Below are 16,598 nucleotides of genomic sequence, written 5' to 3' on the forward strand. Positions count from 1 at the left end.
TAAAAATGAATAAGAGTTTACTAAGATCATTTTTTGATAATATAAATATTTTCGGAAATAATCACTCCTAAAGGAAAAAAAAGTGCGTCCCCCCCCTCTAACTTTTGAACCATATGTTTAAAAATATGAAAAAAATCACAAAAGTAGAACTTTATAAAGACTTTTTAGGAAAATTGTTTTGAACTTGATAGGTTCAGTAGTTTTTGAGAAAAATACGAAAAACTACGGAACCCTACACTGAGCGTGGCCCGACACGCTCTTGGCCGGTTTTTTTAAGTGGAGACAGTTGAAGGGACGGAGAGTGACATAGGCTACTTCTTTAACCGCCTTCCAAATCTCAAGAGAAGGGGTTCTCAATTCGTCTGTATGTTTTTTTTATGTTTGTTCCTCGATATCTCCGTCGTTACTGGACCGATTGATTGAATGTATATGCATACAAATTAGTCCCATTTTTCTCAGAACCCAGTTCTGATGATGGGATCCAGGAGAAATCGCGGGAACTCCTCGAATCTGAAAGGCATACATATGGTGATTTTTATGTTTTTAAAGGAACATCATGCATTTACGTACGGAACAGTGACATTTGGTGCAGTGGAACTCCTGATGATGGTTAGAATGGAACTCCTCAAATCTGAACGGCACACTTATAGTGACTTTGGTATTTTTATAAGAACAGCATGCACTTACGTCCAGAACAGTGACATTTGGTGCAGTGGAACTGCTGATGATGGTCAGAACGGAACTCCTCAAATCTGAACGGCACACTTATAGTGACTTTGGTATTTTTATAAGAACATCATGCACTTACGTCCAGAACAGTGACATTTGGTGCAGTGGAACTGCTGATGAAAGTGAGCCGCCCCTGGTTAGAGTTCCGTTCTGATAATCATTCTCATTTCTAAGTACTTCAGAATCATCCAAATTTCAAAATTGGTTCAGAAATGACGGAGATATCGAATAACAAACATTAAAAAATATACAGACGAATTGATAACATAATCCAACATTTAAAAGTATTTATCACCAGAACCCCAAAGGAAGGCGGTTTTTTTTTCTTAAAAACTATGTTTCTTTCTAACCCCTGTCTTCCCTAAAATGGGGGGTGGAAGTTAAAGTGTGCAGTATTCCGCAATTTTCGCATTTAACGCGAGTGAAGCCGCGGGCAAAAGCTGGTAAATAATATTTTTTTCCCTCACTAGCTCGGAAACACGTGTTTTTTCCTTTAATACCAGCGGGTAAAAACGCCTTTTATCCACTAGTGGGTAAAGTAACTTGACCTTGAATAAAGTCAAACTAACTGCTTTAAAATTGATAAGAGTAGGTTGGTGAATCTAGTAATAAAGATGATTTACCACCTGTGGAACTATTGGAAGCAATGATGAAATCGGGCAGAAATAAGTACCTACTTTTATATGTACCTCTATTAATAAAATTAGTAGGGGCGTAAGTCTCGGCGTTGGACCTCCTTGAACCAACAGACGTCCCTGGCAACTAACAATCTACAATCTAAGAATAAGAAAACCTTTAATAACATCGGTGACAGATAAGTAATTTTCCATTTCTCGCAAACATGCGATAATTCGAGATAGTGACACGGTCAACGTTCGTTTGGCTAAGGCTGTGGCCTGGACACGCGCGGCGAGCGACAACACTGTAACTTATAGAGTAACAGGTAACTCTTCTGAACGACCGGCGTCGGTCGCCGAAACTGTAGTGATGTAGCTATTTAAATTTAATTTAATTTATATATACGATTCAGACCACAAATGGTCCAAGAAATGTGTTATGCCATGTTTCGACTTTTTAAAATACGTGTATGGATATCGTAAAAGGATATCGCACAATATTGTCATATATCCTTTTTTCCTATCTCCTATTCTTTTTTTTTATGGAGAGTTTTGAGAACTTCATCTAAAACAATTCAAATAGGTAACTCAAAACTTAAAGAAGAGGCTCTGGGCTTGTAACTAAAAGTAAGTACAAAGTACAACGCTCCGTAGAGTATTCCCTAGCTATACTTATTTCTTTCTCGCTCTTCCGTATTACTGTGACAGTTCATATTTTAGACATACTTTCATCAAAAGGATTTTTTTCGTGGACAAAGACAATAAAAAACTACATATGCTGCACCAAAACATTGCTGGTCTGCTAAATAAGGTTGATAGTTTAATGATAGCGCTGGAAGACTTTAAGGCAACGAATAATATTATCGACGTGGTTTGTCTAACAGAACATTTTATCAGAAACGGAGAAGAAGACAATCTGGTTATACAAGGCTACACACTTGCTGCCAACTACTCAAGGAAAAATATACGACGCGGTGGTTCCTGCATATTGATACGACGTAGCCTTAATTATGAAATAATAGATTGGATAAGTGAACTATGCTTGGAAAATACTTTCGAATGTTGTGGTATAAGTTTAAAAGAATCCAATGTTATTGTAATATGCATTTATAGAACACCTAATTCAGATGTGTCAATATTTTTTAATTCAATTGAGCATCTTTTATCAAAACTATCCAAAATTCACAATAAAAAAATTGTTATTTGTGGGGACTTCAATATCAACCGTCATAAACAAAATAGTCTGAATAGTATATTATTTGAATCACTCTTAATACAGTACAACTTTAAACTACAAATTGATAAACCAACTAGAATCAGTGAAAAATCTAACACCTGTATTGATAATTTCGCACTGAATTATAAAGATCAAAATACAGTGAAAATACATGATCTCAAATTGTCTGATCACACTGCTCAAACAATTAGTGTCCCAGTTCAGCGAGCAAAGAGTTTAGATTATTGGTATACTTGGAAACGAGACATGTGTAAAAATAATAGAATTAAATTTAAAGAATGTATAAATAGCCTAAGTTTTAGCGAAGTGTTCCAAGCAACTAATCCTAATGACGCATATTCAGAATTTCATAATCTGATTACAATGTTTTTTGAGTTATGTTTTCCTCTTATTAAAGTGAAAATTGTAAATACAAACAAAATTACTTGGCTGACACCAGGCATTAAAACCTCATCTAAAAATAAAAGAAACATGTATCGTTCTCTGATACATAACCCCAACCTGGAACACAAACAGACTTATAAAACTTATACAAATTTACTAAAGAAATGTATTCTTAAATCTCAAAAAATTTCTAATGCTGCCTATGTAGAAAAAAGTGACAATTTAGTTAAAGCAACTTGGGCGATAATCAAAGAGAATACTACAAGTAGAAAGGCCCCGCAATGTATAGACAGAATTACTGTAGATACAAAAAACATTACATCCGCACATGAAATCTGTAACTCTTTTAATAATAAGTTCATAGATGAAGTATACAGTGAAACTCAGCACAACCCAACAGATAACATTTCATTAGATATGCCTTTACAGAACACTATGTATTTAAAACCGACCTGTCCAGTAGAAATTATGACAATTATTAGAAACTTGCGTAATACAAGAGCAGTTGGATATGACAGTATGCCAACATCAATTATAAAAGAAAATGCCGATCTATTTATCTATCCCCTTACTCATATTATAAACTTGTCTTTAGCCAATGGTTACTTTCCGGACAAACTAAAGTACACAATAGTAAAACCAATATTTAAAAAAGGTAGCACTACAGACATGAGTAATTACAGGCCTATCGCGCTCATACCAATATTCTCGAAGATTTTCGAAAAAATTATGTATCAGCGGCTAATAACTTTTTTTGACAAATACAATGTATTATCTAAAGAACAGTTTGGTTTTAGAGCAAAACGATCAACTACGTCGGCTGTCTATGAACTTATTAAAATAGTATCACAAAGTAGGAACGATAAAATCCCAGTCACTGGCATTTTTATGGATATGACTAAAGCCTTTGACAGGGTATGTCACAAAAGACTTTTGGACAAATTGTACCACAACGGAATTAGAGGTAATACTTTAAATTGGCTTAAAACTTATATTAACAATAGACAGCAAAGCACTGAAATAATGGCTTATTCCGAAAACACAAAAACCTTTGAAACTTACAGCTCATCATACAGAACAGTTAAAGCGGGTGTCCCGCAAGGTAGCTTACTTGGACCACTATTATTCCTCCTGTACATTAACGATCTACCCAAAGTTACTACTAATCACAAAATTCTCCTATTCGCTGATGACTGTTCAATAATAGTAAAAAATGTTAATGATACCACTCACTATAAAGAAGAACTAAATAAAATATTCAAAGATGTCAACAAATGGCTAGAAATAAACAAACTTCAAGTTAATTTAAATAAAACTAAATGTATGGAGTTTTATGCTACTCAGAGTAAACCAATTCAAATCAGCATACAATACAAAAACACTGAAATAGAATATGTTCACTTCACAAAATTTCTAGGAATAATGATAGACTGTAACTCTAACTGGCTTAATCACTCAGAACATGTAATATCAAAATTAAGTAGATTTGCATATGCTTTAAAACGACTTAGGGAAATATCTTCAGAAAAAACGGCTCTTCTAGCCATCCACTCCTATGTAATGTCAAATCTTAGATATGGTATCATTTTATGGGGTAATGTTGGGAATAAAGACCAAGTCTTCAGACTACAGAAAAGATGCATTCGTGCAATATTTGGTCTAAGTCAAATAGAATCATGCCGTACATTGTTTCGTCAGTATAAAATCTTAACTTTTCCAGCCCTCTACATATTTGAAATATGTATATTTGTTAAAAATAATTTTGATATGTTTGAAGGTCGAAATCCAAGGCCGCGCCTTCAGTCTAAATATGGCTATGATATTGGATATCCTAGATCCACTTCAGCATTCTTTTCGAAGTGCATTATGGTAATGTGTCCAAAAATATATAATAAATTACCTATCCACCTAAAAAAATTGATGCCTTTGGAATTTAAACGAAAACTTTTTCACTGGCTTGTTGAGAAAAGCTACTACAGTATTTCGGATTTTTTTACAGAATGAAAATAATACGTACGTGTGTATAAGTGTCATATGTTGTTAACATAAGTAAACAAAATTAATAAGTGATCGCATTTAGAATTAAGTATACATATTGTACGCCTCCCTGAGGCAGGACATGAAGACCATTGTACATTAGATTAACATCTCTGTAACTCATGTTCAACAATAAATATCTTGATTGATTGATTGATTGAGAGCCATTGACATTCGCCACGTAGCTCGTAGCGTCAACGTTTTACTCTTAGATACATACCCTTCCATTTATTATTTATTATCGCTATCGTTAGAAAGAGACAAAAAGTAGCCTATGTCACTCTCCATCCCTTCAACTATCTCCACCTAAAAAATCACGTCAATAAGCTACTTGCCTCCTAGACAAATCAGCATTTTTTTAAAAACTCTCAAAACTAATTTGAACGACTAGCTAATAGGGAATTAATATGAAATCATTGAAATCGAATTGAGTGACGTCACGGTCAACTCAGTTACTTTATAAATTTCAAACTGACTTATTAAATAGCAATTAGATTTAAAAATAACTGCTGTCCATGTTTTTCTTATAATTATCTGATGCTTTATTTCGTGCATGGTATAAAATATTTTATTGTAACTACAGTCAAATTCCCTATTCATCGCTCCTTTTTGCCGTGAAAGACGGACGAACAGACAGACAAACACACATTCCCATGTATAATATTAGTATGGATTTTGTTCATGTCGCACGAATCACCGCTCTCCGCGCCGCGTGGTTCCAAACGACGTCAAGCAACTTTATAGATTTAATTAATTAAGTTTTAGAATATAGCGGCGGTTATCCGCTCCGCTCTCCGCCCCGCTTGCAGCGCGCGTCTATTCCACGGCCTAAGCGGTCAGTCGGAACTTTTGTGATTAACCTCTCATGATGTTTGTAGTCAAAAATCTGCGTGCGTAGGCGAATGCACGAACGCTCACGAAACGAAACGCTCATAGCACAGAGAACCTCCTATAGAGTGGCAGTCTTGTATATTTGGTTCGCGATACGAGTCACCAGTGTTTGGGGTGCGAGGAGCGGGCGGGGAATGTGTTAAGCGCGCTGTGATTGGCCGTTTCAAGGACGGCGGGCAGTCGCGCCAGATGAAAAGGGACAGAAGTATGACTGTCCCTCTACCACAGTATAAGGATAAATCAGTAGTTAATCTCCGGCAGCGGCGACGCGGTCGTTACTACTGCGCAAGGTCACGCAGGGTTGTACCTGTGCTACTGTCCTACTCGTAGTAATTGTGTATGGCGCTATGCTAGTACCAACGCTCTTTCTACCTTTTTATCTAATAAAGATTCAAGTACGTGTTTGTTTCTTAAATACTGACGAAATCGTATTTACATAAAATGTTTGAATAGATGTTTGCACAATATTTAAGTAGGCTCACAGCAAAAGGGAGTGTACAAGTTTCTAATGGGGTGGCAACGCGCATGTGACACTGTTTGAGTTGCAGGCGTCCATAGGTTACGGTGACCGCTTTACATCAGGCGGACCGTATACTTGTTTGCCACCGACGTTTTATAAAAAAAAAATATATATAAAAAGTAGGTACCAAACTTTCGAGCTAGATAGATCGCAGCATCTACCTAAATGTCGTTACAGATAAATCCTTATTGATTTTAATGTGTCATTCTAGCTTTAAATCTCACTTTTACGCCATTTACGTAAGCAATAATGTACCTAACACTGCAAAAAATATAACAACCACTTACTTTTCTGGGTGTCTAGGAATTCTAAAGAACATTCTGACATTTCCGCATTTTGAGAACTGTTCTCCATACACCCATAAACACTACAGTAACGAAAATATGTCTTCGGTGCTGACGTCATTTTCTCCCGAACTCAACACGTCAACACAGCGCGCGAACGCGGCCCCGACTGTCCAGCCCAATACTTACCAGTTTCGCATGTATTCGGTGCATATGGAGAGTAGTTTTCGACACACCGCGCGGAGTGAAGTTTGTTAGAAGAGTTATTACTGCTTTATACTGTGCCTCTACTGACGCGTAAGTGGCCAATGTAAGTTGACCTATGCCGGCTCTGAATAAATTATAAATATGACTTATTTGTGGAATGTAATGCCGTCTGTTTTTAAATTTGAGCTTCTTGTTACCTTTCCACACCATTTCACACTACAGGTGGACATCTTTAAGGCATCAAAATACCCTTTTCCAATTTTTTTGTGCGAAAAACACGCGCTGCTTTCGGGTCTGTTACTTGGTCGATACTGATCGGGCACGGCGAGCGCCCGCGCTTATATCAGTGCAAATACTAGGAAGGCTGGCCACCGCGAGTCGTCTTGTAATAGATGTCTATAGGGGTTGGTCTGTGGCTCATAGATATCTATCTTTATCGCTCTTGCGTATTGGCGCGACAGAGCCAGATTACCTTTCGCGGCGTTTCGTTTTCGTTTCGCGTCGTAGAAATGCCATTCGGCTACGGATCCTGGACCTCTTATCTGTGTACCTACAATAAATCTGACAAAATTTTAAGCACATTTGCATCAGGTATAGGTACCTAATTATTTGTGACCTATTATTTTTGCATGATAAGTCATATATCTGACACAAGAGTTTTTTTTTTGGTTATTAAAGTGTACTAGGTATATTACTACTATAGACGTTATTTTACTTGTATTTCGGCTGTCAAAGTAACTTTGATGCTTTTCAAAATAAGTTATAAAATATTAGCTTGGCCATTGAGTACCTATATACCAACGTGATGGTTTTCACTGTTCATGTAATTGTAATGTTTAATTGTTTATGCATAAAAAATATAAAAATATAGCTATATTGGATACATACTTAAATTATTAGAATTAAGAACATTCTCATTATTAATGTTGGTTCAAAAGTTCTATAAAACTAAAAACGCCTGCAGTTATAGATAAAGCAAAGCAACAGCTTCGTCTCAGAACAAAACAATCGTTTAATGAGTAATATTTTGTTTAAACTGTGTTTCCAAAATTCTCCGCTTGGCGCGCTGCTCAAAACCCTACACAATAGGACTCTTGGGTACGTATTACCAAAGACATATATAACTCCGTATAGACAGATAAAGTCTAAGAAAAAAACGTACCTCAGTACCATACAGAAAAAGGTACGGTGGCCTAGATGCCATTACACCTTTGGGGTACGCTCAGCTAGATGGCGCTAATATTAATATTTGACATTTTAAAACATATCAAGCTCAGAATATGGGCCAAATTGTCAAAACTGAGGTGCAAAAGTTTTAAGCCTGTGTCAAGAGATGGCAGTCTATGCACTGTGATTACACATTTTACTTCGACAGTAACTCTTTATAATACTCGATCCTCTTTGATACCTAATGAAACGTTTCAGTTACAGTTCGTTTTTTTGTAGAAGTTGTCAGATTATTAAATGTATAATTACATCAGATAGGTAATATTCCACGAAAACAAGATACAATAAGTAAATAATGATGTAACTTCACTGATACCACAGAATATATAATAGTACAAGTACAGAAGGCTCACTCCTTTGATGTTCACAAAACGCCGCCGTTATAAATTCTTACCTACATTAATAAACGGACCGCACGCGAGCAGCCGAGATTGAATTCTATTGCGCCGCACGAAGACCGTCACCAATGAATGGGCCGCGAACTCGCGGCCGCCGGCTTGTACTTGTAGCGCGGCGATACCTATGACGAATAACCGAGGGTTTAATTTAAGATTAAGACTTGGTTATTTATTTAGACTTTAATGCACAATACATAAAAAGTACTACTGGCGGACTTAATGCCATAAGGCATTTTCTGTTAGTCGACCTTGCCTCAATACAATTGACAATATAGGGTAATTCAATATTTTTTTGAGTAATTCAACATAATAAATCATAAAATTATAGGCTACAGAAGCTTAAGGAAAGGTAAACAACAGGCGATCTTATCGCAAAAAGCGGTATCTTCCAGACAACTTTTAGGTAGAGTTTAATTAAATACATTCTCAGTACACGTGGTGCTACTTTATCGCACTAGTGCGAAAAATGGCGCTTTATGTACGTATGTCGAAACTTCTATCTACAAAAAAAAACGTCTTGCAATACACATGCGAAGAAAAAAATTACAGGAACCCTTATGGTGCGACTCTGTCCGTCTGTCTGTCCGTCTGTCACATTGTTAAATATCTCGAGAACTACTTATGCTATCGATATGAAATTTGGAATAGTTATAAACATTGTGAACCTCTACAAGTAAAAAGTTTTTTTTTTAATACCTAACTGTCGCTTTAAAAGACTCTTCGGTCGTATAAAAAAATCCTATAATTTTATTTTTATTTTTACAGATACGATTGGCCAGACCACGTGCAACCCGAAGTGCTAAAGAAGCTGAAAAACAATAGCTGCTGCGACAAAATGGCGGACCAAGATGGCTGCCGGTGCGAACAAGATGGTGGATACAACGCGGGCGATATGAAAGAGATAGGAAGAAATAGGTTGGAGCTTAACGATGTGTGCTATATTAATGGTAAGATTTTATTGCCAATTACATACATACGCATGTATCCCATAAAGGGGTATGCAGAGCACATGAAACTACTCAAGTCTCAGTACCACTCTTGGCAAATAAAGGGGTTGTAAGAAAACGAAATTGACATCGCCTACGCCTTAATTTATATATACAACAATAAAGCAGAATGGATTTACCCGAGTTTTATCCCACATTCGACACCCACGGAAAGAAAGGGGGTGGTGAAATTCTTAACCCGTCACCACACGGGGAATATTAATCAATTTTTTTTTAATAAATGGCCTACAATCGAGCCTGCTCGCCAAGATAATGATTGTTCACCCTATACCAAAGGGGGTCGAGTATTATAGATAGGTACTGTCAAAGTAAAATGTGTAATCACAGTGCATAGACTGCCATCTCTCGACACAAGCTTAAAACTTTTGAACCTCAGTTTTGACAATTTGACCCATATTTTTAGCTTGATATGTGTTAAAATGTCAAATATTTATATTAGCGCCATCTAGCCGAGCGTTTCCCAAAGGTGTAACGCCATCTAGGCCACAGTACCTTTTTCTCTATGGCTTTGAGGTACGTTTTTTTCGTAGACCTTATCCGTCTATACGGAGTTACATATGTCTTTGCCCTATTCGTATGTTTTATACATAAGGAAGCGCTGGTAGCCTAGCGGTAAGTACGTGCGACTTTCGTTCCGGAGGTCGCGGGTTCGAACCCCGGCTCGCACCAATGAGTTTTTCAGAATGTATGTGCGAAATGTCATTTGATATTTGCCAGTCGCTTTTCTGTGAAGGAAAACATCGTGAGGAAATCGGACTAATTCCAATAAGGGCTAGTTTACCCTACGGGTTGGAAGGTCAGATGTCAGTCGCTTTCGTAAAAACTAGTGCCTACGCCGAATCTTGGGATAAGTTGTCAAAGCGGACCCCAGGCTCCCATGAGCCGTGGCAAATATTTCTTATTTTTAACCCCCGACGCAAAAACGACGGGGTGTTATAAGTTTGACGTGTCTGTTTGTGTGTATGTCTGTCTGCCTGTCTGTGTCTGTCTGTCTGTCTGTGTGTGTCTGTCTGTAGCATCGATTTTGATTTAGTTTTTATTGTCTGAAAGCAGAGTTAGTCGGCAGTGTTTTTAACCCCCGACGCAAAAACGAAGGGGTGTTATAAGTTTGACGTTATAAGTCTGTGTGTATGTCTGTCTGTCTGTCTGTTTGTCTGTCTGTCTGTGTGTGTGTCAGTCTGTGGCATCGTAGCTCTCGAACGGATGAACCGATTTTGACTTAGTTTTTTTTGTCTGAAAGCTGAGTTAGTCGGGAGTGTTCTTAGCCATGTTTCATGAAAATCGGTCCACTAGGTCGCGGTCGGGGGTTTTTTCAAAATTTTAATTTTGTGGTTATTAGTCATGTTTCATGAAAATCGGTCTACTATGTCGCGGTCGGGGGTTTTTTTCAAAATGTTAATTTTGTGGTTTGGTTATTATTTTTCAATTTAATTTTTTTAATAATACATTTTCAGATGCCCTAGGCCTTCACCGTGTAGAGAATCCCTCGCACGCCGACGGCGCTGTCTCTCTTCACCTGTACTGTCCGCCCTTTGACAGCTGTCGCGTGTTCGATTCCCGGACCGGGACACCTACTACCGTTACCACCACCTTCTGGTCTATTAACGGGAAGAAAGTCAAACGGGTAAAATTCTCACTTATTCACTCACTCGCTTTAATTCACTAACTCACTTACACACTCACTACCATTCGCTAAATCATTTTGTCACTCACTCACTCTGCACTGACTCACTTTATAACCCAGTCACTCACTAATTCCATCCCTCGCTCACTCATTCACTAACTCGCTCAATTATTCACTAACTCATTCACTCACAAAGCTTGTACCATGGGTACTAAGACGATATACAATACAATACAATACAATACTCTTTATTGCACACCTTGATAAAATACAACAATACAAAACAAGGAAGAAACACGAACAAAGGTAAACAACAGGCGGTCTTATCGCTAAAGAGCGATTTCTATAATATGATATGATGATATGATATTTCTATGATATACATTCTTAAATAGATTAATATTTGATATTTTTGATATTTATTTATTTCATAGTTATTTATTCAAGAGACAATATAACATTGTATTTGAAATGACTTATAGCTAAATTACTTAACACTAACATGGAATCAATTTACAATAATTATACATTAAAAGAAACCTGAAGGAAAACATAAAATTTACAATTTACGATAAAGGCATAAAATTTGATTATAATGAGATTGAATTATGTCCCAATAAATATTTATAAATAGTAAATTATAGAATTTGACATGTCCAATTTATTCTACTTAAAGCTCATCCACCGAATAAAAACACTTTTCTAACAAGAAAGATTTCAGTTTGTTTTTGAATATATGGCAACTAGTGAGAGACTTCAACTCGATAGGTAATCTGTTAAAAAGAACAATAGCCTGGTAACCTGCCGCATGCTTCACTACTTTGAGTCTGGTGCTCACTGTACATACATACTTATATTCATAAAAAAACATCCATGACTCGGGAACAAATATCTGTGCTTATCAGCTTATCACACAATAAATGCCCTTACCGGGATTCGAACCCAGGACCGCGGCTTAGCAGGCAGGGTCACTACTGAACTGAGCCAGACCGGTCGTCAAATAGATAAGATAATTTCTCACTCGATCATTGATTCACGCATTCACTCACTTACAAGGTCACTCACGTAGTGTTGTGAATTTAAGCTTTGAGGCGTAAACTACAAAATTCGAGTCGTGACTTCTGAGTCTTAAAGCCTCGAACCTTTTAAAGCCTCGACCATATAAGCCTCAACCTTATAAGTTCGCGTTGCTGCTTACGAGCACATAATCCTCGGGTCTTTAGTCCTCAAGCTTTAAAGACTTTAAGCTTTGAAGGTTTAAGTCTATAAGGTTTGTACATAGTTGGGCATTAACTCGTTAATCCGTTAACGAAGTTAACATTTTGGTTAACGGATTAACTTTTAAGTTAACTTTAAAAAATGTTAACAGATTCGTTAACTTCCGTTAAATTTCTTCGAGTCCGTTAATCGTTAATCTAGTTCCGCACGCGGCGAGTAAAACTTGCTCTGCCCGCTACTGTAAAAGCCCGGAGTACGGTGAAACCTAGGATTTTCCCGTAAATTCACAGTTTACAGACCAATTGGTGCCTTTGGATCACTTGTTCGAGACCTGCTAACGTTTATTAGTCCTACTGCACCCATCACTAACGGGAAATATAATGCAAATCATCAGGCATGACACACAAATCGCGCAACCGACGCATCAAGCCAAAATTCGGCGGGCCGCGCTATCTACTAAGTTACCGTGGATCACAACTTCGATTAGAGGTGTCTCAATCCGAGGAACCCACGCACCATGACTACGACCGCAAGAATGACCCAATATCTACAGGTCACCAAAGTAAAACCTAGGATTTACCGAACCAACGTCGGTATAAGTCCAAAGAGGACAATATTTATTAACATTTCGCTTTTACCAATTGGCAGCTGGGATTTTTTAAGACATTTTGGAGAACTTCGGGCTTTTACAATAACATATAAACTTACGCAAATACTAAATAGTTGATAACTGATGCAACTAGCTATAGTAAAAATATTTTTTTATCACGATTAACGGATTATCGATTAACTTTAACTTCCGTTAAATTTGTTGAAATGTATCGCTTTAACGATTAACGAAGTTAACTTTTATAGTAACGGATTAGCGATTATCGAAGTTAACTATTTGATTAACGGTGCCCAGCTATGGGTTTGTAGCATTTAAGTCTTAAGAGATCCTAAGGTCAACAGAAGTAAAAAAACAGGCCAAGTGCGATTCGGACTCGCCCACTGAGAGCTTCGTACTTTTTAGTATCCTGAGATACATGAGATATAGCGTGGTGACGTGACCGGGCGGACGGATATCTGAGTCTTAGTAATAGACTTACGTTTTTACCCATTGTGCACGGAACCCTAAAATCTACCAAACCGACACGTCAAATTAAGGGTTAAAAATAAATACTATCTGCCTATAAAGCTCGTTGTTTGAGCTCTTAAAGCTTGACACAGGCCTTCGAGGTTTAGGGGGCTTGAGCTCTGTATGAAGCCCGAGTCTTAAAGACTCACTCTTAAGAGCTCATAAAAAGCTTGAGTCGTTAAGGTTCTGAACCGTTTCTGAGCTAAAACCTTTAACGCTTGAGTCTTTAAAGCGTGAACCTTTAGGGTTTGCAAGTTGTTATATATGTATGTGTGCTGCGCACACACTCGCCGCGCTAACTTACGAATACACGTCAGTACGCTAACAGCAAGCAGTCGTTTCACTTGTCTCGCTCCCGTAATCCTCGTATCCATCACTGGCGACGACTACCCACTTAGTAAAAAAAAATAAAAAAAATAACGGAAAATGTCTAGTGCTACTTTCGGCTTATTATCTTCGTTCGACCACACTACCCAGACTTGGGAGTCATACAAAGGACGTATTGAGCAGTGGTTCATCGCGAACGATATTGATGACACCAAAGATGCGGGGGGAAAAAAGAGACGAGCGATCCTTCTTAGCGCACTCAGTGACGGCACGTACAAGCTTGCAGCGGACCTCGCGCTACCGAAGGTGCTGCAGACTGTGCCGTACGAAGATATCGTCAAGCTGCTGGACGACCACTTCACTCCGAAGCGCTGCGGGTTCGGCGAGCGGTACAAATTTTACGCCGCTATACAGCAGTCAGGGGAGACGTTTCCACAGTGGGCAGCTCGGTTACGCGGGCTCGCGGCACACTGTGGTTTTCTCAATGTGGAAGAAGCTCTTCGTGACAAATTCGTCATGGGAATGTTAGCAGGTCCGGAGAGGGAGAAGCTCTTCGCGCGGGACCTTTCTGTGCTCACGCTAACCAAAGCCGTCGAGTTAGCTGAAAGTATACACTGTGCGCGCGCGGGTGCTACGGCCTCACAACCGGTACAAATAGCCCAGGATCAGCTGTTTAAGGTTGAACGAAGCACGGCCGGGAGCAGTGGCGGAGGTGACGGTAAAAAAGAACAGTGTCAAGTGTGCGGGTATTATAATCACAAAACATTGCAGTGTCGTTTCGCGAAATCCAGGTGTAAAAAGTGTAAAGCTACAGGCCATCTTAAAAGGATGTGTAAAAGTGTACATTTCATGGCAGTGAACGCCGTGGATGAGGGCGATGACGATGATGATGATGGTGAGTGTTATAAAATTTTCAACATCCGTTCAAACAAAGGGGAGCCAATGGTTGAGACAGTTTTGATGTTAAATCGTCCAATTGATCTCGAAATTGATACTGGGGCAGCCGTATCTGCGTTGCATGTAAATACGTACAAAAAGCATTTTAGCGACGTACCATTGTTAGCTACAAAGACTAAGTTAATTACATTTACGGGTGATGACATTCCATGTTTGGGGGCATTACGCCTACCCGTCACTTATGCTAACCAAACTCGCTTGCTTAAAGTTTATGTTGTGCATAAGGCAGGCGCCGATATTCTAGGCCGCAATTTTATTTCGCGTTTCAATTTAGAACTTGTACCACGGGGTTCGCCTGTATATTATTGTGCGCAGGGTCAGGGAAATAACCGCGGTAGCAGTACCATAAGCCAATTAGAAGAACGTTACGCATCATTATTTTCCGATAAGTTAGGACGATTTAATAAATATAAAGTCAGTTTACAGTTAAAAGAAAACGCCAAACCAGTTTTTATCCGCGCGAGGCCGATCGCATTCGCACTACGAGACAAAGTCGATAAGGAAATAGATCGATTATTATCTTTAGGAGTTTTAAAACCGGTCGACCACTCGCAGTACGCATCTCCCATTGTGCCTGTATTGAAACGTAACGGGGCGATAAGGATTTGCGCTGACTATTCAACGGGCGTAAATAAACAGCTGGTGATCGATCAGTACCCCTTGCCTACGGTAACTGAACTTTTTGCAAAATTGTATGGCGGGAAACAGTTTACGAAACTAGATTTATCTAATGCTTATAACCAGTTTGAATTAGATGAGAAGTCACAAGAATTAACTTGTGTTAATACTCACCGGGGGCTATTTACCTACACCCGTATGGTCTTTGGCTTGTCCTCGGCACCTGCCGTGTTCCAGCGCGCCATGGAGGGGGTGCTGGCGGGGGTTCCGGGCACGCTGTGTCTCCTCGACGACGTGCTCGTCACGGGCGAGGACACCGACCAGCACCTCACCCGGCTTAATGAGGTACTTAGGAGGTTACAAGACGCCGGCCTTACTTTGCAAAAAGAGAAGTGCGAATTTTTTAAAGATGAGGTAAATTACTTAGGTTACGTCATCGATAAGCATGGGTTACATAAATCTCCACTAAAAGTCAAAGCCATGGTCGACGCGCCAAAACCTCAAAATGCTAAAGAATTACAATCTTTTTTAGGATTAGTAAATTATTATAGAAGTTTCGTGCCGAATGCATCGGCCATTCTTAGTCCGCTGTACGACTTGTTAAAAAAAGGGGTTAAATGGACCTGGACACGGGAACATGATAAGGCATTCGTGGCTATAAAACAATGTTTAGCTTCTGAACAAGTTTTAACGCATTTTAACCCAGCAGCTGATATAATTCTTACCGTTGATGCGGGACCTGGTGGCTTAGGGGCCATTTTATCCCAAATTGAACCCGACGGTACCGAGCGGCCCATTTCATTTGCATCGCGTACTCTAAATGCTGCCGAGAAGCGTTACTCTCAGCTTCAAAAAGAAGCAACTAGTATTATATTTGGGGTACGAAAGTACCACCAGTATTTATACGGCAGGGCGGTACCGTTCACCCTCCGTACGGACCACAAGCCTCTATTGTCAATCTTTGGGTCGTACCGTGGCATACCGGAAGTCTCAGCAAATAGGCTTCAACGTTACGCAATGTTTTTAAGCGGTTACAATTATAAAATCGAGTACGTTCGGAGCGCGGACAACAATGCAGACTTCTTATCTCGAGCCTGTATTCCCGGCCAAGCGGGGGCGCGGGGGAGGCCGCGCGCCATTCAAACGATATAACTGATGTTCCCGATCGAGCCTCGTACATTAATTTTGTGGTAGATGGT

The 16,598-nt window shown here is 38.9% G+C and overlaps 1 protein-coding gene across 3 annotated transcripts in view; it reads left to right on the top strand.

The window, feature by feature from the left end:
* The window catches only part of LOC125238582 (cysteine dioxygenase type 1), a 54,908-nt gene that overhangs the window by 35,140 nt on the left and 3,170 nt on the right, over positions 1–16,598 (top strand). For all 3 annotated transcript variants that reach the window (XM_048145929.1, XM_048145930.1, XM_048145931.1), the window contains exons 5-6: positions 9,297–9,478; positions 10,993–11,162. In XM_048145929.1, coding sequence (XP_048001886.1) covers positions 9,297–9,478; positions 10,993–11,162 — 352 coding nt within the window. The remainder of the gene's footprint in view (positions 1–9,296; positions 9,479–10,992; positions 11,163–16,598) is intronic.

The sequence above is a fragment of the Leguminivora glycinivorella genome, chromosome 24, assembly GCF_023078275.1.
Source record: "Leguminivora glycinivorella isolate SPB_JAAS2020 chromosome 24, LegGlyc_1.1, whole genome shotgun sequence".
NCBI lineage: Eukaryota > Metazoa > Arthropoda > Insecta > Lepidoptera > Tortricidae > Leguminivora > Leguminivora glycinivorella.